The following is a 24,168-nucleotide window of genomic DNA, read 5'->3' on the forward strand; positions in this document are numbered from 1 at the left end:
CTTGTTTCTGGGTGTGTCTGGACAGCACTGGTTGGTCAGTTGTCCAGGGGTGGTTGGACAGCTGTAGGGAACCAATAGCGGACGGATTAAAGCAGAGGGTGGACTGACTGGAAGCAACTATATTTGCAAAGATGTCTTGGAGAGCCCTCGATATGATAGGAATTGCTTGCAGCATTTTTAGCCCAGGTCACACAAAGCTTTTTAGAAATTTTAGAAATGGCAAAGAGTGGAAATCATTTTAAGGTAGAACAATTGTTTCAAAAAGATTTTTTTGGAATTACAGTAGAAGAACAGCAGTCCTGCTTAGGACATCGAAGAACTTGCGCGAGAGCACCACCGGCATCATAGGGTAGACTGCCCGAAATTCCCTGGGAGGTTCATACATTGATTTCTAATGGGTGATCCTCTATACTGTAGTACACTATAGGACTAGAATACAGTAATGGATTCGGAACTTGGGCTTGTGCCCTCGCCGCTCCCACCCCAGTTTGTCCCTCACCGCATGGGCGCGAACCCAGGTCTCCAGTATTGCTTAACAGGAGTCTTGCTGGCTGAGCTAAAGAAGACCTTCTTTAGCCCGGCCGGCCAACATCCCTGTTATGCGCAGGGGCATAATCGTTATAATGCTACTGTATGAGCCAGCTCAGTTTTGAGAGTAATGTGAGATTAAGGATACTTTACTACAACTACACTATAGGACTAAACTCCTACTAATAATAATGCAAAACCGGATCTAGAGTAGCCAGTGGAGGTGGTAAAGATACTCTCTGGGCGCCTCTCGGTGGAGGTGTCCTGGGCCCGACTCAGTGGGAAGAGATCCCAGGGTATACTCTGGACATGCCGAAGGCATTATATCTCTCGGCTTGCCTAGGAACTCTTGGGAATCCCCCAGGAGGTGCTGGAGACTGTTGCTGGGGATGTCTGGTCTTGCCCTTCTCACTGTGACTCTCACAGCGCGGCAGTTTCTCAGCAGTGATACTCTATAGTACACTGTGCTATACTTGGAAGCAGCTCAATGATTTCCAATGTAAAATAGTCTATATTTCACTGTAATATACTGTAGGACTTTAACACTATCAGGCTGAGCAGTGACTTATGATGTGCGTTCAGGGCCCCGTTGTCTACAATTTGTCCAGTATAAATGGGCAGTGATAGTCTGGCTTATTCAAAATCTTTCCTGAATCTACTATAAATGTTACTATACTGTAATTAACAATTATGAGTATGTTCATGGTCTATTTCTAACATGACCCAAACATGTCCAATAGCTCAAGAACGGCAAATGCAGCGTTTGTCATGAATATAACTTTAAAGACTGTTAAAAGCGGAGTGAAATGACTAGTTCCTGCTGGATCTGGGTTCAGGATCACCCTGCTCTCAATCAGCTGTCTGGGGCGATTTGTTTTATTCCTGGTCTGGATTCCATAGCTTCCTTGTCTTGACACCAAGGGCGTGGTCCAAATGGCTGGCTTATGTAAAAGCGTGAAAAGAAGGGAACAGAAAATGCTTCTAAGTGATGCGACAGTCTGATCCAGGGATCTACGGTGTCTGACAGCTTGGGTCAGATGCAAACCAGAACACCATGCAGCTGCGGAGTTAAGCCTTACATTAAGCCTTATTAAGCTGAAACAATAGTTCCATTTTGGCTGTAACGTCTGCACGTGTTTTGACTTTTTAATATTTTTCAAAGGCTACGATTGGGTCATATAGGTGCAGAGACTGTCAGATCTTTCCAGCTGAAGCCTTTGTCCTCCGTCCTGCAATGAAAGATGCTCACAATCCATCTCGGAGCCTTTGGTTTCTTCTGCACCCACCGGCGTCTGATCGAGCCCCCCCCGCACGAGAACGCCAGGCCTCTCGGCGGGTCGCGTCGTGAGGCGGGAGCAGCTTACTGACCTGAGGGCGCCGTTTGTCCATTTCCCAGGGAACCCCATTCGGCAATCTCAGGGCTCTACCCCCTTCACTCGAGACGTTCGGTCAATTAAATAGGACGCGGGCACCCAGGTTTTCGATTTAATCGTCGTCTCCTCCCGCACTGTTTAGTACAGCTGTAGCTGAGGTGATCGCAATGCCACAATCTGAAACAAAGTGGGGTCGCTCCGAAAAGGTGTTAAATACCTTTGACATTTTAAATGAATCGAACGTTCAGCATCTGTCCCAGCCATGCCTATTCCTGGGACAAGCCGGTTACAGTGTGGGGAAAACGCAGGCATGAGGAGCCATAACAGGAACTTTGAGATACAGATGCAGGCGTTCCGTAAAAACAACGCTCTTTATTTGGGCAGTGCCAGGAAAAAACCAAAATGAAATCAAATCCCAGTCTGCGCTCTACTTAAACTAATTCAAGTCCTTGTCTACAAACGCTATCGGACGGCTAAGTGGCTTACTGGCTCCTAAAACGCTTCTCAAATTCAGAACGGAAATTCTGAAGTCAATGGGTGCACCCGTCAGGTGCTTGGTGGGTCCCTTCTCCATCTGATACATCACATTGTCAGAGGCTCTGCTCTCCTCCCCAGACAGCAGAGGTTTACCGCCACTGAACGCCTCTGCCATAATTTTTCTAAATGTCAGCTGATCAGTTGTCTTCATAAATAGAAATGTTTTGTTCTTCCAAAAAAAAAGCAAAGCATGTTTTTTTTTCTTTATTTTCTCCAAATCTTCTTCTTTATTTTAGTTTTGGCCTTTTCTGTGCTGGAGCAAAAATACAATCCAAATTAAAGCGAGGGCTTTTTAGATCTAAGTAGCATTATCTATATATTTTCCAAACTATGTATCTGCAGCAGTGAAGAATAGTGGATAGAGCTCTGGACGGGAGGGACACAAGTTCAAATCCCTTCAGCAAGATGCTGCACTTCAATCTGATTGCTCCAGTACAATACCTGGTTCCAGATAGACGCTGTAAGCATGAATCTGTTCCTATTTGACTTGAATTGATTTGAAAGAACCAACAATTGCCCAAATCTATACAATGTTTTCATATAGTTAGAATTCCTTAAAGCCAATATAGAATGAAAGGTCAATCATTGCCTTGCAGATTATTCTTCTAGAAATATTTCTAGCTCAGTCTGTATTGGAGAATTGAATGGCGATTTATATCGGAGAATGATATAACACCTGTTTTAGTACAGTGCAACAATGTTAGAATTTCTCTTCACTATCAAGAAAGTCAAGTCATGCCACATACTGTATACAACCTGTGGTTTCAGATTTGTTTTGTGATTTGTTTTGTAGCTCAATACCGACTTTTGAAAAGCTATATTTTTTTCCTGGAACACCAGAAAGACCTCTTTTCCTATAGAAAAGATCTTCCATCTTTCCCTCTTCCATCAGAACTTGGTATATTTGTTGCTGCATTTACCAGTTTGACCAGCAGCTTCCAGGGAGAAGATCTTGCAAAAGCATCCGATTACTCCTATAAATTGGTGGGGAACTCAGCTGTAAACACGGTATCAGAGGGCTATCATAATCTACCTTTCTCTTATTTTCCCTTTTGGACTTGGTAATTAAAGCCCATTTAGAGTATTCATGTAATTTCTCATTGGGTTCATACAGTATGCCACTGCAATGCTGAGCATTGAGCACTGAAAAAAGTGGAGTAGTCATTATTGACCAAAGCTTGAGAATCTGATTCGGCACAGTCTCAATTTTGGATTAGTGAATTCCTTCGTAACAGTACCCGCGATTTGTACTGAAACTTCAATTTGGTAAAAATGTTAAATGATGAGTGGAGGCTTCAAGCTACAGTCTTGGCAATAATGCTGAAACCTAAGAGATCTTAAGTCCCTTTTGTCTCTCTGTGTAGCTCCCAGAGCTGTGTGGATGACCCAGTATGAAGGAACAGTGTTATAACGTATATGTAAAACAGCACAGTAAGAAGAAGTCTAGAAGGGTTTTGTTCTTAATGAGTGTTCAGTATTTGGAGGCACGTGCTGGAATCGCACTGGTTTGGCGGGCTGTATAAGTACAGAAACCAACACTTTTAAAAAGACTGAAAAGTAGAAGTGAGATGGCTCTCTAATCCACGCATTTAAACAAACTTTGACGCCAAAAAAATAACAGCAGTACAGCACTGTGCATTCACTGGTAAGTGTGCATTCTTATATGATAGAAACATTGTATGTTTGCCTATCTTTTGTGTCTTCTCCAAACCCCAGACACCTATTGCGCTGGGCTCCAGGCTGGTTCCTGGGTGCGTCCTGTTGTCCCTCTGGTCTCCGCTATGGCTTGAAATCAACAAACCCACATCGGGGTCCTATTGAGACGACAGCCCACAGCCTTGGACTGTGGCATGGGCTGGTGTCACCCTCTAAACCCAAATAACAACCCCAGGGCCTAGAGGCAAATTTCCTCCAGGCAGGAGGACCCACGCTGGTCTACTTCTGGATTTAAAACATCATGGCATAATGAAGTTCATAACCCGTCATGTCATGTCACGTTATAGCTGAGATCATAACAGGCAAAGGGACAAGTAAAGGTTTATTCCATGCTGAAAAGAGATGAAAGGAAACACAGCGTTTCTTCTCTTTTCAGCATGGAATAAACCTATTACTTGTTCCTTTGCAGCCTACGCATGCTGACGCAGCTCCCCACCTGAACTCGATCATAACATGTCCTATCCCATCCTACAGTATCATGGTCTAAAATATCCTAGCAAACATTATATTAAAGCTTGTCATATGTGTTACATAACGTGATGGAAATGATTCAACAGAAATCAAGGTACCCTGTATACTGTATACATTCAGAGACAGTCTTTCCAGTTGTAAAGAAATATACGAAGCGTTTTACTTAGAAAGTGTTTGTAAAATATTTAAGGTTCTCGATGGCCTGAAGACGACGGTGTGGGTTTTTTATTCAGTTCAGAGCTTCCATTGGCCTGTTGTGCGTTGCTAAACTTCCTGATAACAGCAACACCTGCAGTGAGGTTTTGTTTTCTGAAAGCAAAGGCTGTGTGCAGTGACAAACCAAAAATGACATCCATTTATACCATGGAGATATTTTCATTTGAAGGTCCTGATGACCCAGCACATCCCCTGCTGTGTCACTTGACACTTGATCATATATATTGAAACGATATATAAGTGGATTTGAAGTGGGGCTGGGGTAAGGTAAGGTATCTTTGCCTTGGCATGCTTATTCCTGGGTCGGTATGCTGGCACTGAGACAACGGCCTGCCCTAACCCCTCACGATGATCGAGCAAAAACTACCAGCTGCTCTCTGCCAAAGCACTGCCTGTTTTGGAGCAAAAAAAACAACTTAAAATCCCCAGACATCGTCTTGGGATCCCCGTGTTGTTCACCAGCAGAAGGAAGGGCTTTTGTTTCAGACAGGCCTGTGTGCCGAGGGGAGGCTGGCCTGGAATCTTTGTCAGATCAAGCCCTGGCCATTTCCAAGTCGGTGCTGCCTGCGTTGTACAAATGTGCATTTCTGTCCGTGCTGAGATCCAGCCCTGGTATCCCACTTCTCACCCCCCTCCTCCTCCTCCTCCCTCTACCTCCCCTTTCTCTGTTTCTCTGCCATCTCTGTAACCTCCCTTCTGACCACAGACACACTCGTCTGTTTTTCTAGGTTAGCTGCTCAGGTGGCACAATTGATCTCTCGCTGTCTTTATCTCGCTCGATCGCTGGCGCTCAACCTTCATCTGTCTCTCTTTCACTCCTCCCACTACCGGGCTTACCCCCGATAGGGCGCGCAGAAGGGGGTCAGGGCTCGGCGACGGGAGGGAAGGATAGGGGGCAAGGGCTGAGAGAGACCAGGGACGAACGCAGAAGGGGAGAAAGCAGGAGGTTGCCTGGGGAGGTAGGGGGCTCTGGAGCAGCAGTTTCACAGAAAGCTGTGCTGTGCAGAAGCTGTAACCACAGTGAACTTCCTGCAGAAAGAGAGAGGGAACAAGAGAGGCGGAGAGAGAAGGAAACCACATCGCAGCACGCACACACACACACACCCTGCACTCGCGTTCACACTCAAACGTGAAGCTTCACTGTACACACACACAGAGAGAGAGAGGGAGAGTGGCACTCTCTGATGGCCCACACTGCACACACAGTCCCTGCTTACACACACCCGACAGGCAGAGACACACCAAGGTGTTGCTGGTGGGCTTCCACCACAAGACGTTTGAAAGCCTCTTCAGCCTTTCATTTTTGCGACTTCACAGATCTTCCAGTTGGTTGGTGGTGGTTGCGGCACTGGGGGGAGGCATTGGCCAGTGGCTACATTGTCTGGCACCTGCATTTGTACAATTGTTTAGTTTATTGTATATGAGAATGTACGTTTTTAGCTTTGAGCCTTCCAAGATGCGAGAACAGCAGAAACATCTTGAGCTCTAATTTGACTCTGCTGCTCCCTTTGATTGCATAGGTGCAGAGGGATTAAAAATGTTTTCTTTGGGTGGTTCGGAAGTAATTAACATTCATGCATCCTGTGATGCAGATTGCTTTGAAAACACTCTACGCCTGAAAGGTGTTCCTTATAAAAGCCTTAAATATACCAATGCCGATGAGCCCTAATCAGGCAGAAACAACTGGATGTGGCTGTGATCTCCAACCTTAACATACTCAAAGCAAAGTTAGAACACTGTTTAGATGAGGGCTGTTTAATTCTGGAGGGACTTGTACCATTTTTCTGCAGTTTTCCAAGACGACGGTAATCCAAACTGTGCTGCAATTACAGTTAAAATGTATTTAGAGTCTTGAGTTCAAGCAGGGATGCCATAGGTTCTTAGTGGCCATGAATCCAGTTCATTTTGGATTAAATCTATACAGATTGCAATATTATTTTTCATATTTTCAAGTGTTGTGGGTTTAATTTGTTATTATATAAGCTGCATATTTGTCAAAGATATCTGGAAATAGTAAGGGCTACATGAAAGAGACAGAATTGCACATGCTGTACTCCAGAGGACGAAAATGACCTCGAGCTGGTGGACTGGATATAGGACACAGTGACAGGGCTTCAGCTGTGCTCTGAAACACATTCAATGAAAAGGGTCTATGGTCAAGCAGGTGATATATGATCACAGAAAAAATGCTACAGTATGTGATATATATATATAATGAAAGCAGCATAAACTGAACTGATCAGCAATGCACAGATACACACACACTTCTTTATAATGTACGCAGCTACTGTATATGATGCTGTGTTGTAGTGTCCTGTACAAAACTACAGCTGTATGGTGTTGTAGTGTACTGTTGTGTTGAGCACTGGAGTACTGTATGGTGCAGCATCATCATGCTGTATGATGCTTTGTTGTCTTGTGCTGCAGAATGCTACAGCTGTGTCATACTGTTGCACTGTTGTGCTGAATTGTAGTGCACTGTATACTGCAGCACTGCATTGTACGTTGTTGTATGCTTTTGTGTTTCAGGGTGACATGATTTTCAGAATCTTTTGGGTAAAGTGAAGAAAAATCCGTCTTTCGTGGAACAGAGGAAGGAGGGGCGGGAGGGGGTTGTGTGGGAGCGCGTTTCGCGACGGGATAACAATCTACACCTCCTCCCCGTCTTCAAATCTGAGCCCACCACAGCCTCCTCTCGCTGCCAATCTCTCGCTATCTCCTCAAATCTGAGCCCACCACAGCCTCCTTCCTCTCCTCATCATTAAACCAGAGCTCAGCTCAACCTCTTCTCTCCCGTCCGCCTCTCTCTCTCCCTGGTGCGAACGTCTGATCCAGGGTGCCCCTAGGAAAGTTTGTGAGCGATGTTTGCAAGATGCAGACACATCCGATCCCCTTTCACAATTGGGTGGACAGTTTTTTTTTTTTATGTTCCCAATGGGACCACACTAGATTGCCTAATAAATGCCTGCAAAAAGTGTTTGTAGCTGTCTCTTAAAAAGGATTGTTTTGGGGTTTTTTTACAGATCCAGAGGCACACAGATGGTACAATGAACTTTTACAAGAAGCTATTTTTCTTTGTGGTCATGATGAGTTTTCAGACTGGTGAGCGACAGATTCCTTGTCATTTCTAGATAGGTACTATGGACAGCGTCCAAAAAGTGTTCATTTCAGCTCTGAACACTGCACGTACCTTTGTGCAATAATTTTATTCTAGCATTAGAGGGCGATGACACTCTTTTGCCGCAGTCTCTGAACTTTTTTTTTTTCTCCCAGCATGCGTGGGACAGGAGGAGGTGGTGGTGTATGGTGTGGCGAAGGGATCCGTCACTCTGCCTCACAACAAGTGGGGGGGTCAGCGGGTCAGCGTATTGTGGACCTTTGGGACGAGCGCATCGTCCATCGCCACTGAAGTGTACTACCAGAGCTTCAGTGGCACACCCAGAATCGGTCAGTCTGTGTGGACTTCTCTGTGCTTGTGTGCCTGAGCACACCCTCATGATAAGCTGTAGGGGTGTATCAGCCCCGACTAGCTCTGTTGGTAGAGCATGAGACTGATAATCTCAGGGTTGTGGGTTCGTGTCCCTTGGTGGGCGGAAGGTTCTTGCAACCCAGGAAGTCTCCAGTCGTGATGAATTCTTATACCCCTGGACCCAGGCTTCTGAGGTCGAGAGAGTGGGACTGCTGCAGGGCAATGGCTTTCCCACGTAAAATAAGCTCCTGCACAGGCTGTTTCTGGGAAGTCTCAGATTACTTGGCTTTATGTTTGTGTGCCCCTGCCTCTGTAGCCAATCCGTACCAGAATGTCTGTATTTTATGTTCTTGGTTTGTTCATCTTTGTCTTTCTCGGTCTGTTGCTCAGGTCCCAAGCTGGCAAAAAGACTGTCCTTGTCCCCAGGTACTCCCAGTCTCACCATCAGAGAACTGCAGGACACCGACTTTGGTTACTATAAGCTTCAGCTAATCGAACAGAGACAAAATACTCACACCATCTACAGACTCTACAAGATTGAAGGTACGGTGGAAGGGGCAGTCGCCAAGTGGGGTCTGGCACAGTATCAGGGTCCAACAGAGAACCCCGAGGAGAGGAAGATGCAGTGAAGGGGTAAAGGCAGGATAGGCAAATGGGGGGAGGGAGATGCAGTGAAGGGGAGAGGGTGAGAGCAAGGTGAATCGCAGGGCAGAGTTGAGGAGGGAAGGAATTTGTGCAAGAAAAAAGGAGGTGATGATAGAGAAAAGACGGTCTGCCGCCACCATCTGCTCATGAGTATTAATGCACTTGGTTCACAAAATGTGAGCACCGTTTGAGCTGTTATATAGATTTCCCTTTGTTTCCTTTCTGCAGTCATTTGAAAGTTGCATAGAATTATATACCTTTTAGTATGTATTTTAAGTTTTACTGTGATGAAAGGTACTGTAGGCAGATAGGCAGCTCTTTGTAATGTTTCTCTTGCTCTTTTTGTCCCCTTCACTACCTCACTATTTGTCCTTCCTCACTCCCCTCCCTTCTCTACGTCAGTGTCATCTCCCCAGCCCTCCACTCTTCTGGCCACAGAGGACTTCTCCCTGAAATGTGTGGTGGATAGCAGTTCTGCTAGAACACTCACCACCTGGTTCAGCCCCACAGACAAGGAGTTGACACCAGGGGGCCGGATTTCATACTCCGAAACAGAGAGCCAGTTGACGGTTCGGAATGCGAGCCGCAGTGACACCGGCAACTGGGGATGTGTTGTCCAATACAACCAGAAAAGCACTACCGCTACCCATGGTATCACCGTTGTAGGTACTGTAACTGAGCTCTATACGTGTCTCTTCTAGCGGTACACCTCGCTGTCCCTGATACTGGACTTCCTGTGTCTCTGTCCCTCTCTCTGGCTGTATATGACTAACTGTACCCCTGTAACTGATCTTCCTGTTTCTCTGTCCCTCTCTCTGGCTCTGTATGACTAACTCTTCCCCTGTACCTGGTCTTCCTGTGTCTTTTCCCCTCTCTCTGGCTCTATATGACTAACTCTAGCCCTGTACCTGGTCTTCCTGTGTCTTTTTCCCTCTCTCTGGCTGTACACCTTGAACACTGACCTTGTACCCGGTCTTCATGTGACTGGTCTTCTCTATCCCTCTCAGTCTGGCCGTACATACCCCGTCTTCCTCTGGCCCGATCTTTGAACTATTTTCACCCTTTTCAGTTTTTCTCTGTATATCGGCATCCCTCTCAGAACTCTGACGCTCGCTTTCTGTTGGTCTGTCTTGGATGCTTTCCATCTTATTCTCGGGACCGAAGGTGGTCCCCGAGTTCATGATCTAGTGACAGACGTCGAATAAGCGATCGTATCCTGCGTCTACATGTAGCATAAACTGTAGTGGACACAAATAGTTTGGAGTCCATATTATCAACTTGATGGATACAGATACGTTATCCTTCACTGCGATCATTTGGAATTATGCTTATTTCTGATAAGCTAAGAGTTGCAGTAACCCCATGAGCATTCTGGCTCAAAATGGGACTACTTCCTAGCTGAGATGACAGTCCAACAAAAATCAGTATGTGGGGTGTCAGATCATGTCCCCAGGTTTCGCTACTGATGGTGGTGATGGGCTGTATGATCATTTTAGATATTTGTTACAGAACCTTCTCTCGGCAGCAGGGGATACTCTGTATTCCCCTCTGTCTAACTGTTTAACTTTCTATCTCTCTGGTTCTGTACTGGTGTGGCTGCCTGTCCATCTGCTTTTTCTCTCTGTTCCCTGATGGGACACTGCAGTACACTACCAAGGGCATATTGGGTAGGGCAGTCAATGTTAGTATATTGCAGATGCCTGTCTCAGTCAGTCAGTAGACAGTAGTGTTAATGTCATAACGCTAATGTAGTCATAGCCCAAGCCCAAGTACTCTCTTTACTCCATATCCTCCATCTCTTCACAGATCTTAATGCCCACTCTCAAGTCATCTATTCCTCCAGTATCTCCAAGTCAGTCCTCCTGCCCTGCTCTCTGTCTCCTGGCCTGACCTTCAAAGATGTGAAAAATGTGGGCCTTCAAAGTGGCGAGTGGCTTTTCACCCCCAAAACTGCAAAGCATCCCTTTACTCTGACCTCCCTAAATTTGCAAGAAGAAAAGCCTACCTGGAGCATCCCACAGAACCCTAAATTGAATGTCAGTGTGATCCGAGATGACAACAGGAATTTTTCCCTCATAATTAACCAGCCACCATTAGAAAACGCTGGGCTCTATAGGTGCACTTTGAAGTTTAAAAACAAGTTGGAACTCCAGAGCACAGTGGACCTACGCTTATTGAGAGGTGAGAGGTCGGGGGGGTGAGAAAGTGTAATATAAACCCCAGGGGCATACCTAGCATGGGAGAATTCATACAGATCGTAATAAAGACACTGATGAAAAATCTGCACTGGAGAGATTAATATAGACCTTAGAGACACAGCTGAGACACATGTCCATATTAGACCTTAATAAGGATCCTAGACAAACATTTAGTACAGAAGGTTTAATATAGACAATATGGAGCCTCTTAATACAGAAAGATACAGTAATTACAATTCCAAAAATTGAGCATTAAAAGAATGTTCTCTATGCTACATTTCTTTCTCTCCATGTAGCATTCATGTATTGAAGTGCCCTGTACTTCATTTAGCATATGCATTGTATTAACCACTCCACCCTTTCTCTCTCAGTTGTCAGAGACGTCAACGCGACCCTGTATGAAGGTCAGGATGTCAATCTGACCTGCACTGTCGACAGCATCTTAGACCCCAGCTTTAATGTCACATGGGCTCCTCCCCGACTGTCCAAGGCCCAGCTGCAGGAGGTCCGTCTCACTGAGGGCTCCAGGCTGACCATCAGGAGTACCAGCGAGGGGGACAGTGGGAAATGGAAGTGCAGCCTAGAGAAGGATGGAAACACTGTGATCAGTGTGGCGCTGAAGCTGAAAATAGGTGAGCAATGATGGGAGAGAACTGGGTGGAAAGAACTTGGTGTTTGTATGCATGCTGGGTAAAGTACGTGTGCTGTAAATGGTGTAATGATATGTTTCATGTCCTGAACATGTCTTGTGTGGATGTGCATCATATAGCAAGGGCATATTGAATACAATGTTCCATGTTCCAAGGGCATGATTTGTAATTGGCATGTGTGTGCATGTGCAATGTACTGGTACACTGTCCAGGCTGTACTTCTGGTATAGAGTCTGGGTGATGGATAGATGGGTTGATAGATCATGCTTGTGTGGAGGGTCATTCATGTGTATAGTAAACGCGGTGTGCATTGTGTGATGTAGTGGTGCGGTATTGTGTCTGTGTTTTATATCCCGTAAGTCTGCTGTGACTGAGGTGGTGGTGTGGAGTTGCACTGCACTGCAGCAGTGATAGTATAATGGTATCGTGTAGTGATGGCGATGCATGATGATCGACCAGTTCTGTGGTCTTTTGTATTGACCATGTTGTCATTGTGTGTTGTGTAGAGAAGGTTCCTGTGGATGTGTGGCTGGTGGTACTGGGCTGCGCAGCCATCTTCATCTTCACCTGTCTCATCGTCATCATTGTCCGCCTTATATGGAGATACCAGCAGGTCAGTGGAGACAGAGCACTGTGCTGTACACATGAGTGTAGTACAATACAATATAATCAGATGCACTATGTCACCTAAACAGTACAGTACCATTTTAAACAGTATGTTTAGGGCGTGTGATTTTCATTTTTAATTTTACAGCCCCGTACCTTGAGCACCAATCAACAGCCTTTCCAATATATTATGTCAGAATGCAAATAAGAGAAAATGATTCATTAACGTCCTGAAACGGGAAGTGAGCCCTGAGCATCTGATGACTGTGGATCTTTAGTTTAGGCTGCAAAGCATTGACAGGTACATTCCTTGCTCATGTCTTTGCCACAGTAGAAGCACATGGATGAAAAATGCTCATTAGGACAGTGATGGAAATGGAATTTGTCTGAATAGATTCGGATGTGAACGTTTTGCAGCTCAGGGGAAAGCTGACTACGTTTCGCTGACCACAGGCTCTTGGGCTATGAATTGGGAAATGTGAGTCACCTCCAAGGGAATTTAGTAGCAGTCTCATAATACTTAGAATAAGCCCTGAAAATGTCAAATCTTAAGAGTGGTCCAGACTGTGTTTACAAAACATTGGAGAACGTGACTATCATTGCCTTTATACAGACGTTTTGGGAATGTACGGAGTTGGTAAACTTATTTTCCCATGTGTCCATTGTTCTATAAAAGGACTGTTTGTATTTCATACTTTTGCTGGATGACGATCTAAATCTCTCACAGCAGTAGAAACAGATCTGACTCAATGGTTTAACTGTTTTGGCAACCTCTACACTCACTCTCCTGCTATCGCAAGCTTCGGACCTATCGTCATATTCATTTTATGGATTGGATTATAAGATCTGTGCAGTAAGAGTGAAAGTCCTGAAAGGGCAGCACAAAATTGGCAGAGAGCTATGAATCCCAGTTATATTCACAGTTGTCTAGTATGTTAGGTTAAGGATATTTCATCAGAGTTCTCTTAGAGAATTCTGTGACCTTTCAGGTACTTGCAGTGGTCTAAGTGTGGGAATGTGCCATTTCGGTCATTGGATCCACAATGTTTGATTTGACAGTGGGGTTGTACTCTGTGCAGTCAGGTCCAAATCACCAGATAGTGTTAATTTAATCCAGTGCATTGCCATACACACGTCTGCAGGAAGAACTCCATTGGACAGCAAATCCGAAAAATGGGTGAGAGAATCAAAGCTTTCCGGACACAAAGGTGTAGGTGGATGAAAAGACAATCTGATTTCCATTTCCACTCACCAATGTCTGTGTGGTGGCTTGGGGGTATCCAGTTTTGTAGCTTAACCTTAGTAGCTGGAAAAAAAAAAGAAAAGAAAGTACCTGTTCAATTTGCTAGTACCTAACCGATCTCAATCTCATCCAGCTGTGTTTTGAAGGCCAGGGCATTCACTTCAACGGTGTGGCTGAGAAGGTCTGCCCAGACCTATATCAACATTAAAGTAAAAAAAACTCAAAACAAATCCCCTTTCTTCAGTCTTAAGTACAATACTGTCCTGAAAAAATAAAATCTGTTCTTGTTCATAACTGAATTAGTTTTTCATTATTCAGGGCCTTGTTCTTATTAAAGATGACCCCCCCCAAACCTCCCACAGCTGCCTGTTACATGACCTTGCCTAAGTCTGCCTTTCTCTCTCTCTGCACAGTCAGAGCCTGGACTTCTGAAGGCAATCCTTCTGTGCAAACACACACACACACACACACACACACACACACACACACACAGCTCAGAGGCTTAATCACAGTTCCACAGGTCTGGGCACGTCAGTGTATGTGAAAGGTGTCCTGCCAGGCACATGGTGTTTCAGTTCTGACCCATGTCCTGGGCCTAGGCGCCTGCTCCAACTTGCACATCCCTCTCGGAGAGCAGATCCCGAGTGAGTCAGAGGGAAGAACAAGGGCTGATTCACATGTGGAGCCTGTTTCCTGCTGCCGCATTCCGGCCTCACACACCAGTTTTGAAATGCTGGCGGGAGGTCAGGAGGCCTGGCTTTTGGAATGGTTTCCTTGTCAATGTGCTCTTCTCGGGTGCCAAATTAAGTACCTCATTGCGAAACGAACCTACCAGGAAATCTAGGAACCTTTGCCCAGTAGAGGATTATGATGTTATTTTTTGTTATAAATAAATAGCAATTGTATTAAAATAAGAACAGAACGTACAGTAACTGGAGCAAATATAGTTCGTACAAGACGTAGATCAACAATAATACCCTGAACCCCCCAAAAATAATACAGACAGATAGAGCAACGGACAGATATTTAGGAAGCTAAACTAACAGGATAGAATGACGTTTTGTTTTATTCTTTGTGCATGCACTACTCTCTAGTTCAGGACTGGGATAGCCCCTCAGTTCGGCTCAGGACATTCTTGGTACTTTATGATTCTGCACTCATACTACTGCAGCCGCTGCTGCTTCTGCTGCTCGGGGGCTGTGTCAGGAAGTAAGTCTGTGCAGGTGTGTAGTGCTGTGCATTGTTGTCTTTATCCCACAGAATCGGGGCTTCAGAAGAGCCAAGAGGCGGAGAACCAGATATTGCCGCTGCGAACAGTGAGTGTGATCGTGCCCTTCTTCCACACCTGTTTCTGCCTTCCTGTCTCTCTGTTTGTGCATTTGTGCATCTGTTTCTCACCTAATTTGCCCGTTTCTGGCTCTTTACCAGTTTCTCCTCTAACTCGCCAGCCTGTAGCTCTTCACCTGTTTCTCCTCTAACTCGCCAGCCTGTAGCTCTTCACCTGTTTCTCCTCTTACTCGCCAGCCTGTAGCTCTTCACCTGTTTCTCCTCTAACTCGCCAGCCTGTAGCTCTTTACCCGTTTCTCCTCTAACTCGCCAGCCTGTAGCTCTTCACCTGTTTCTCAATCAACTCGCCAGCCTGTAGCTCTTCACCTGTTTCTCAATCAACTCGCCAGCCTGTAGCTCTTCACCTGTTTCTCAATCAACTCGCCATCTTTCTAATGGGCACTCTGCTCTCTAATGCATATCTTTCAGCCCCAAGCCCAGAGGATTCTACCATACATGAGGGAGAAGAGCAGAAATGTAGGATTTTTCCTCTGAAGATAAAGCACTTTTATTTCCAGTCCACCCTCTTCTGTACTGTATATACATGTAAATACTTAAGTATATTTTTAAAATGCAGTCTGTTTTGGGAAAGAGAGTGGAGATAACACAGAAGCCCTCAGTGATAAACACACACAACAGAACAGGAGGCACAGTGGTAGAGGGAGGAGGTGAGAGAATCCCTCAGTAATAAAATAGAATAAAAACAGACGCTGAACTATTCTTTGTCAAAGCTTTTTGAATCTGCAGTTGGTGTGAGTCTTGTGGCTTGGATGTAAATGATTTTTGTTATTAAAGTTGATTTGTAATCAAGTTGGACATAATTGACGCATGTATAAACTTTTTGTACTGCTGTAATGTGTTGCAAATCACGTCCTGTATATTTTTGCATCTCATAAAATTAAAACAAGACTTCCTAAACCACTAAGTGTACATTGGCTGTAATTTCTGTAAATGACTGTGTGTCTGTTTAGTGTTGTCTGTGTTTATGATATTTTCTGTGTGGTACCCATCGAAAGAGCACGAGATTCGATTTTGGCTGTTTGACCCAGCTGGCCTGATTGGTAGTTATTGCTTATCTCTGATGCTCTCCCTCCCTCTGAGCGAAAAATGGATGTTTCAAAACTCCGACTTGGCACGGCCTTCGTGTTTCTGCATTGCCAAAGTACATGGTGTTTGATGGCAGTGGTACCGTGTAGATACAGTGCAATAATCAGCCTGTTCAACATTAACTACTGACTCTCACTCTCCCCCAACTTCCCAGCAAGAACAGCAGAAATGCCCCGTTCAGAAAGAATACAAACAATATTGACATTCCCCCTCCCTCCTGTTTAATTCCATGTGGGCTCTTCTCTCTTCTCCCTGCCTGCTGCAACACTCATCTGATATGGTGCAGAGTGTGTCTCTGCTGTCTCTCTGTCTGTGGTAGGCAGATATTTGTTTAGGAGCTGTACATAACACGTTTTCAATGTGCAGCAGACAGCGGTAAATTTATTGTACACAATGATAAGCATTTATTTATGTAGCATTTATGCATGGGCTTGTTCAAAAGTCTGTTACTAAATGCAAAGTTAATAATAGCTAGATGATCTTTGATCGGGATCTTGAGGTCTGGAGTGTAAAATCTGGAATGGCAGAGATTCTTTCAATTGTCCACAGCTTAAGCCTGTCGATGCTAGATGCATTGGTCCATTCAAAATCTAATTGGATCTTATGACCTCCCAGATAAAGAGCTGTTTACAACAAAAGGCCTAGGAATTCCAGCTTCAGAAAACCAGCTGGGTTCCAGACCCTGAGGAATCTGATCTAGACCTTATCCCCCAGGCCCTTGCTGGCCTGTTGTTCCAGCTGTTTGCAATACCTCTCCTTGTAGGATCTGAGTCAGACTAATAGGAGAGGCAGGGATTTTAAAGTGGTCTAAGAGAACATTTAAGATCTGCAGTGAAACTCAAGTCCGATAAATTTTGCTGAAGGAAGGTATGAACTGGTTTTATCAGTACAATACATCAAGTTCTCAGTTTGCCTGACCGGACACTACAGTACATGATCACTGCCTGACTAGACACTGCAGTACATTAACACAGTAGTACTGTATATTAACATGGCCTGTTTGACTGGACACACAGATACAGTAGGCAGTATATGAATCCTGCCTGTCTGTGTGACTGGACATTGCCGTACTTGAATACAGCCTGTTTGACTGAACACTGCAGTCCATGCACACTGTATGACTGGACACTGCACTGCTGAACACTGCCCGTCTGACTGGACACTGTTGTATACGACCTCCGAGAGGGAAGGCGTACAAACATTTCCTCACTCTGGCCCATCCAGTCTTGCTACACAACTTTCTCTTCCAAATTGTTTGTCTTTCTCCCCCCCCCTCGCTGCTGCTATCAGCCTGTACATTCCTGTGCCACCAGCCCCTCCCCCCTACGCCCCCACACCTCTCCCTGGAAATATAAACACTGCAGGAACAGCAGGAGCCGAGAGAGGGAGCGACCACAAGGGCAGCGGAGCACAGGAAGGAGGAGGTCCCCTTGAACTTCAGACGAAAGAGAGGAGGCGAAAAAGCAACAGGAAACAGTTTGTTTTGGAAGCTGAGGGTTAGTCAGTGTGGATTAGAGTGAGGAGCGAGCTGCAGTTACACAGAGAAACAGCCACTGGACTGAGATAGTGAGTATGCTGTGTCCTCTGCTTTATTACTTCTGTTCCTAATATTTTGAGTTCTGTTGATATTACTTCTTCTAATTCCACCCCTAACAGTGCTCCTGCCACTAGAATTGGTTCTTCCCATTGCTGATAATTCTAAGTCTTCTGCTATTGTGACTACTACTGCTGCCACTACTACAGTTACTAGTTGTGCTACTACCAATAAGAATGACTATTACGTTTGTCAATGCTGATGTTTCTGGTACTAATGAAACATTCGAATGAGTACTGAAATAGTTGAGCCACTGAGCGGAACCATGTCGGGCTTGATTTTGGTAGCACAGAGAACGCCAGCATGGATGTCAGTGAACGTTACACCAGCTTGCAAGACTACACTGAGGAAATGTCCACCAAGAGCAACCGGCCCATCCTAACATCCCTGAACCCTGATGACAGCCTGCAAGGTAGGGGATCCTCTTGCTTAACTGGGCAGCTGTGGGTGATTAAGGCTAATTGGCTTGGGAACTGGACGGTGCTTCAGCAAGTCAGGAGAGCAGTGAGTCTGGCTGCCACTATGTCAGCCCAGTCAATCGGTCAATCAGACGGCAAGCGCACCTGAAAGGGAGATTAATGAAAGGATGATCAGTAGATAGTAATCAGTACAAGTGTCAGTCCAAGAAGAAGATTGCTGAGTTGATGAATGGATTTCCAGTCCGAACAGATAGATACTGAGGAAATGATCAGAAGATTGTCAATTTACAGGTAACTGAATAGGGCATTATTGAGGAGGTAATCAGTGGATTGTGTAAAGTATAATTGTCTCTGAACATTTAAATCCTGAGGTGATGGTCACTGGAATTTGACTCTGCATGTCTCTTTTAATAGTAGTTTGCTGAGCGGGTGATCAGTAGACTATTATTCTGCAGGTGTCAGTCTAAACAGCAGATTGTTCAGGAGGTGATTAATGAACTGCGGATCTTTAGGTGCCAGTATGAGCAGGACAATATTGATGAAAAAAATCAGTAAATTGTGGATCTAGGGGTGTTACTGAATAGGAGAGTTTTGAGGAAGAAAAATCTGATCTACTCAAATCTGATAATTCATCAGAGCGACTGATATAATTACTGTAACTAACTATGCATTTCCAGTATTCTGATTTTATACATTAGTTACTTCACAGCAGATTTAAGATACTGCATTGTTTGTAGGTGTCCAGTTTCTCTGGTGCTCAAAGGCCATGCAATGAGAAATACAGCCTCAATGACTTAGATACACTTTTCTTAGAAATGTCATACTTTGGAAAACCAAAAAAAAACTCAAAGTACAAGACCAAAACAAACACAACCACTGCAACTCTGTGCTTTTCAACAGAGATTGGGAAATGTTCAGTGTCTGACCTGTTCAAACACTAACGTGACAGAGATACTGCATACATATATACCAAAAACAACTCTTTGAACCCACTGTACAGTATATAAAATGCCCTTCCATTTTATTCATAACCACTTTGACATATGTATAATATGTATATGTATAAAAATATATGAAATATGTCTTTAAAAAACTCTGAACATGTTATACTGTAATCATAATTGTATTGCGCAGAAACAAAGCCATGTTTGTCATGAATATTTAAGACATTCACATTCCATTGACATTCGAGCTTTACCTCGTAATTCACACATTGCACTGACACGACTCCGCCTGTAGCTGTTTGGTGCTGACGCGTGTTTGTGCCACACATGCTGCACAACATCATCATTATCCTCATTCTTATTGATGTCGTTCTTGTTGCCATTGTTAGTGACAGTATGATGGAGATAGTGAAATGACTTATGGTGCTGATGGTTGGGATTATGGTGTTGATGATGATAGTGGTGGTTGGTGATGATGATGATGGCTGTCCTTGTGTTGCAGGCATGTCCTCCATGAAGAACAACGGCCAATGTGTGAGAAGACAGTGTGTGATTCTTCTCACCATAGCTCTTCTGCTGTCTATTGCTGCAAATATTGCCTTTGGCATTGTGTGTGAGTACTCCCTCTGTAACAATACAATATAGTGCAATCACTGCTGGGGTGCGATACAGTCACAGCTGCAGTATAGTGCAATCACTGTTGTAGTACAACACATTGCTATTACTCTGTAGTGTACTCTTTCATATTATACGGTATGTTAATATATAACACTTGTACCATCACTGTACATCACTTTTTGTAATATGGACTGCTATTCTCTAGGTGTTTGCAATCATACTTCTGTCTTCTGTCCTTCTCTCAGTATCTCACCAGAAGTCCCAGCAGCCCTGTATGTCAAAGCTGAGGTCTCTGAATGGCAGCAGTGCCCCTGCGTGTGAGGAAGGGAGGACAGAGGCAGCACTCGAGTTCCGATACAACCACCTGCAGAGCCGATACACTGCAGTGTGTCAGCAGTATAACAGCCTGGCCGAAAAGTGTCCTCAGCCGGGTACTACAAGTGAGGATCAGCCTATCCATCCATTACTCCACATCTGCTGTAGCCAATACAGACTTCAGCCAAGCCAAAGGGTTATGGGGGATCCAGACCCTTTCCCAGCAACCAACAGAAACGAGCCAGGGTACACCCTGGACAGGACACCAGTCCATCCCAGGGCATATACAGACACAAACACACACACACTCACTCCAGGGCCGGTTTTCCTAGAAGCCAGTTAACCTATCAGTGTGCCTTTGGACTGAGTAAGTAGAGAGTAAATAGAGTCTTTATTATCCCCTAGGGGCAATTTGGTTTGCAGCAGTGGTCAATATAAAGAAAGAAAAAAACAGAAATAGACAATATACAATACAAATGGACATGCGGCTGAAAGTGTAAATGAAAAATGAAAATTTCTGTTCTTAGATTGGCAAATCTAAATCGGTGTTCTGAGGAGAGTAATTGGGATTCGTTGAACAAAAGAGTGTGAAGGTTCCTCGATGGAAAAAAAAAAACATGCTTTACACAAGATCTTATAACCGATAGACGTCGGGCAGGGCTGAAAAAAACAGCATGTATGTTTTTCTGACATAAGAAATTGAAACACTAGAAGGAAGCAACCACAGACAAAGGGGGAGAACATACAAACTTGATATGAATTGGACCTAAGGATTTGAACCCAAGGCCCCAGTATTTTTGGCTTATGAAACTCTTACTTCACATCTCCCTCAGCACAGTGCTACTCCATTAGCTGTCCTCTCGCACTCACTCTCTCTCTCTCTCTCTCGGGATGGTGACGATCTCCAGTCATGGGGGATATCTGTCTTAACCCCTTGCCCCTGTCTGTCTTCAGTGAAAGTGTGTCAGCCCTGCCCCGTCTCATGGCTCCTGCACGAAGACAAGTGTTACTTTTTCGGCAAAGACAAAATGCAGTGGAACGAGAGCCGTGACAGCTGTGTAGAGCTGGGAGGGAGGCTGGTCATCTTGCTGAGCCACAAACAGCATGTGAGTTTCTGACAGGGTGACTGAAATACATCATGGCTGTTACACTGTAGTAATTACAGTAGTAATTACAGTGTAACCATATGTAGTATAGTGTGTATAAATGTCTGTATTACAGTGTAACAATCTGTATTACAGTGTAATAACCTGTATCAATGTAACGATCTGTATTTCAGTATGTATTACTGTATAACAGTCTATTACAGTGTAGCAGTCAATATTACAGTGTGTGTGTTACAGTGTAACCCTCTGTCTGTTCTTGTGTCATGATCTACTCAGGACTTCCTGGAGCAGGAGGCAAAGAAGCTCGGTGGGTTTGACTACCACTACTGGATCGGGCTGAACGACATTGAGAAAGAGGGGGACTGGAGATGGGTGGACAACACCCCCGTCAACATAACGTAAGTCCATGTCTGCCACAGTGCACCATTTTCTGCAGGGGGGGGGCAGTCATTCACTCAGTCGGCGTGCCCTCTTTCTCTCCACAGCTACTGGAATGCACTCGAGTCGCAGCCTGACAATCACCTGTCCGGTGGGCTTCATGGGGAGGACTGCGCAGTGCTCAACTCTCATTCGAAATCCTGGTTCGACGTCCCCTGCGACTTCCAGTATCCACGCATCTGCGAAATGAGCGCTGTGAAGATCTGACCCACTGACCCTTTGACACAGACTGACTGACCGACTGACTGTCTGACACGCTGACTGACTGGCAACCTGGGAGACTGATGAACTGCCTGACCAAGTGATTGGATAACACACTGACTCTCTCTCTCACACCCACACCCTGGCATGCCCATACACCGACTGACAGCTGCCAGCACTGATGCACTGTCACAGACACTGAAGCCTGTTTGTTCCAATCAGACATAGGTACTTGAATCTAGCCCATCAGAAACTTTTTCGGAGTGGCTAAGTTGTTAAAATGTACAGTATATATTCTAATATGTTCTGATTTCTCTAAAAGCTTCCCTTGTTTTAAGGTCCAGTTTTTGTTTGTCACCTTCCACCTTCTGTAAAAAAAGGTGTTATGGCTGTGATTAAAAATGTTAATTCAGTTTTTTTTTGTTATAATTGCACTGATCCGTGTCTTAGCTCAGCCCGTCTTTGTAAGATCTTTGTTGCCTGTATACTTACCACAAATCTTAAAAGGACACGAGCAGGACACACATTACTCAATGATACACTGGTCAAGCAGGTCTAAAAATTACTCCTTTTGTATTGCAATATTCATCAGTGTGTTATTATTTTACTTGTTTTTATTTTGGGTGGCACAGTGGCACGACAGGGTCACACAGGGTAGGTGAGCTGGTGGCAATATAGCTGGAGTCCCTTCAGGAGTGCCATCCTGTGTTTCAAGGATTCTGGGGGTCTGTAACCCTACCTGGAACTATCATCTGTCTGATCGTGGTGAATGCAGGTAGGGAACTCCTTTATGTGAATGAACAAGACGTTTGGCTCCATCTGGTGGTGCAATCCAACAAGCTACATGTCACTTTAATCAGCACAGCATTATAACTTTCATCTTCCACCTATCCAGTACAGGGCCATGATAGCCCAGAGCCAATCACAGGAGGCACTGGGTGCAAGGAGGGATATAAACACCTGGACAGGACACCTGTCCATCACAGGGCAGACACAGACACACACTCACTCAGGCCAGGGCTAATTTCTACAGAGGCTAATTCATCTACCAGTACGTTGTTGGACTGGGAGGAAACCAGAGCAGCCTGGAAGAAACCCATTTGAACACACAACCTCCGGACAGACAGCACCCCAGGAGGTGAACCTAGTGCCCCTGTTACGGATGCAGCTGGCATCAATTAATCCTCATTATCCAATTTCTCTTCCACACCCCTTCCTTCACTATAAAACCCTCTGTTCACTTCGAGTCCTCGCTCGGTATTAAGAATCTATCTGCCTCCTGAGCTCGCATCGTCCTCTACCTCTGACCACCATTACTTTAAGGGGAGCTGGTCCAGGCTCCCGTGAAGCGTAGCTCAGGACCCTGAGCAGATGGTATAATCCAGAACTAAGTGGAGAAGGACAACAGGGAGGAGACGACGAGAATCAGGAGGGGTGGACAGACAGGGGGGCGTGACGGCGGTGATCCGGTGCTCGGGGGGGGCGTGGCACAGGCAAACAATCCCGACAGTCCAAAGGGGGAATCCGGGGCGCAGTCGAGGGTCCAGGACCTGGGGGATCCATCCGAGACAGACACAGTTAAAATCCGGAACCGGATCCGGAACAGGAGCAAGGAGTAAAACCAGGGTAACGTGGCCAGGCGCTCCGAGCCCCGGACTCAGACGGTCAGGACGCCTATGCCGTCGGGTCTCTCCTGGACCCACTGGTAGGTGGGCTTCCGGGCGTCTATCTCCCAATGCTGAGCCAGGAATAGTGGGAGCACCAGGCTTAAATAATGACAGACTAAACAGGGGGCAGGTGCACATAATGAACTAAAATACAAAAGGGTAGGAGCGCCCTTAAGAGGAGGGATGACGATCGGGACAGTTACGAAGACTCCTCTAGCCTTGGACCTCTCGACAACCCTTTCATCTCGCCCCTCTCGGACTCGTAGCCATTCGGACCCTCTTGGAGACCTGCACAGGGCTCGGAATAACTCGCCACAACAGCAATGCTGACCACAGCGCCACCCTTGCTTATGATTTATACTTCTCAGACTTTATTTTTTACACATGCCGTGATCCCTGTGGCCATCAGTAAAATGTCATTTTTGTTTTCAATATGACGATTTCCGTACTGAAATTGTACTAGTGCATACAGTAGGTAGCATAGTTGTGTGCTGGTTTGTCCCCCCCGGACAGGCTCTGAAGATCTCCATGGGCCTTTGGCAAACCTCAGCTCTCTCGCAGTTTCTGACCTGGTTTGTGAGTCAGCCACTGTGTCATTCGCTGTATGAGCTAGTCACCTGTAGGCATGATGTGTGAGACAGGAACAGGAAGTGTAGAGAAGGTGATCAGCAGACAGCAGATACAGGGGTGTGAGTCTGAACTGGGAATATTTGAGGAAAAGATCAGTGGACGGTTGTTGGGGAGGTGATCAGTGTGGATTGTCGTATAACAGGTGGCGAAC

At 45.3% G+C, this 24,168-nt stretch overlaps 2 protein-coding genes across 8 annotated transcripts in view; both read left to right on the forward strand.

Moving 5' to 3' along the window:
• Nucleotides 1-15,899, forward strand: part of LOC148640828 (uncharacterized) — a 32,037-nt gene extending 16,138 nt beyond the window's left edge. For 5 of the 6 annotated variants that reach the window (XM_088619006.1, XM_088619010.1, XM_088619005.1 and 2 more), the window contains exons 3-11: nucleotides 7,865-7,943; nucleotides 8,115-8,288; nucleotides 8,701-8,853; nucleotides 9,358-9,621; nucleotides 10,762-11,136; nucleotides 11,525-11,785; nucleotides 12,310-12,416; nucleotides 14,913-14,968; nucleotides 15,408-15,899. In XM_088619006.1, the coding sequence (XP_088475132.1) occupies nucleotides 7,865-7,943; nucleotides 8,115-8,288; nucleotides 8,701-8,853; nucleotides 9,358-9,621; nucleotides 10,762-11,136; nucleotides 11,525-11,785; nucleotides 12,310-12,416; nucleotides 14,913-14,968; nucleotides 15,408-15,438 (1,500 nt within the window). In that variant the 3' untranslated portion in view covers nucleotides 15,439-15,899. The remainder of the gene's footprint in view (nucleotides 1-7,864; nucleotides 7,944-8,114; nucleotides 8,289-8,700; nucleotides 8,854-9,357; nucleotides 9,622-10,761; nucleotides 11,137-11,524; nucleotides 11,786-12,309; nucleotides 12,417-14,912; nucleotides 14,969-15,407) is intronic. The other variant, XM_088619009.1, reaches the window with a different exon arrangement.
• A 1,549-nt stretch (nucleotides 15,900-17,448) lies between these two features.
• Nucleotides 17,449-22,135, forward strand: LOC148640830 (C-type lectin domain family 6 member A-like). 2 transcript variants are annotated; one of them, XM_088619044.1, is made up of 7 exons: nucleotides 17,449-17,651; nucleotides 17,972-18,091; nucleotides 19,545-19,655; nucleotides 19,906-20,100; nucleotides 20,930-21,081; nucleotides 21,358-21,479; nucleotides 21,567-22,135. In XM_088619044.1, the coding sequence occupies exons 2-7, from the start codon at nucleotides 17,983-17,985 to the stop codon at nucleotides 21,724-21,726; spliced, it is 849 nt and encodes a 282-aa protein (XP_088475170.1). In that variant the 5' UTR covers nucleotides 17,449-17,651; nucleotides 17,972-17,982; the 3' UTR covers nucleotides 21,727-22,135. The 2 variants fall into 2 exon arrangements, with proteins under 2 accessions (XP_088475170.1, XP_088475169.1); XM_088619043.1 differs by having other exon boundaries at nucleotides 17,450-17,651; nucleotides 17,967-18,091.
• The last annotated feature ends 2,033 nt before the right edge of the window (nucleotides 22,136-24,168 follow it).

The sequence above is a fragment of the Lepisosteus platostomus genome, chromosome 25 (assembly GCF_059453375.1).
Source record: "Lepisosteus platostomus isolate fLepPlt1 chromosome 25, fLepPlt1.hap1, whole genome shotgun sequence".
Taxonomy (NCBI): Eukaryota; Metazoa; Chordata; class Actinopteri; order Semionotiformes; family Lepisosteidae; genus Lepisosteus; species Lepisosteus platostomus.

Coding starts and splice junctions, on each gene's coding strand:
- LOC148640830 (XM_088619044.1), top strand. CDS start 17,983: ATGGATGTCAGTGAACGTTACACCAGCTTGCAAGACTACACTGAGGAA. Junction 19,656..19,905: donor TATTGCCTTTGGCATTGTGT/GTGAGTACTCCC, acceptor TCCTTCTCTCAG/TATCTCACCAGAAGTCCCAG. Junction 21,082..21,357: donor TGCTGAGCCACAAACAGCAT/GTGAGTTTCTGA, acceptor TGATCTACTCAG/GACTTCCTGGAGCAGGAGGC.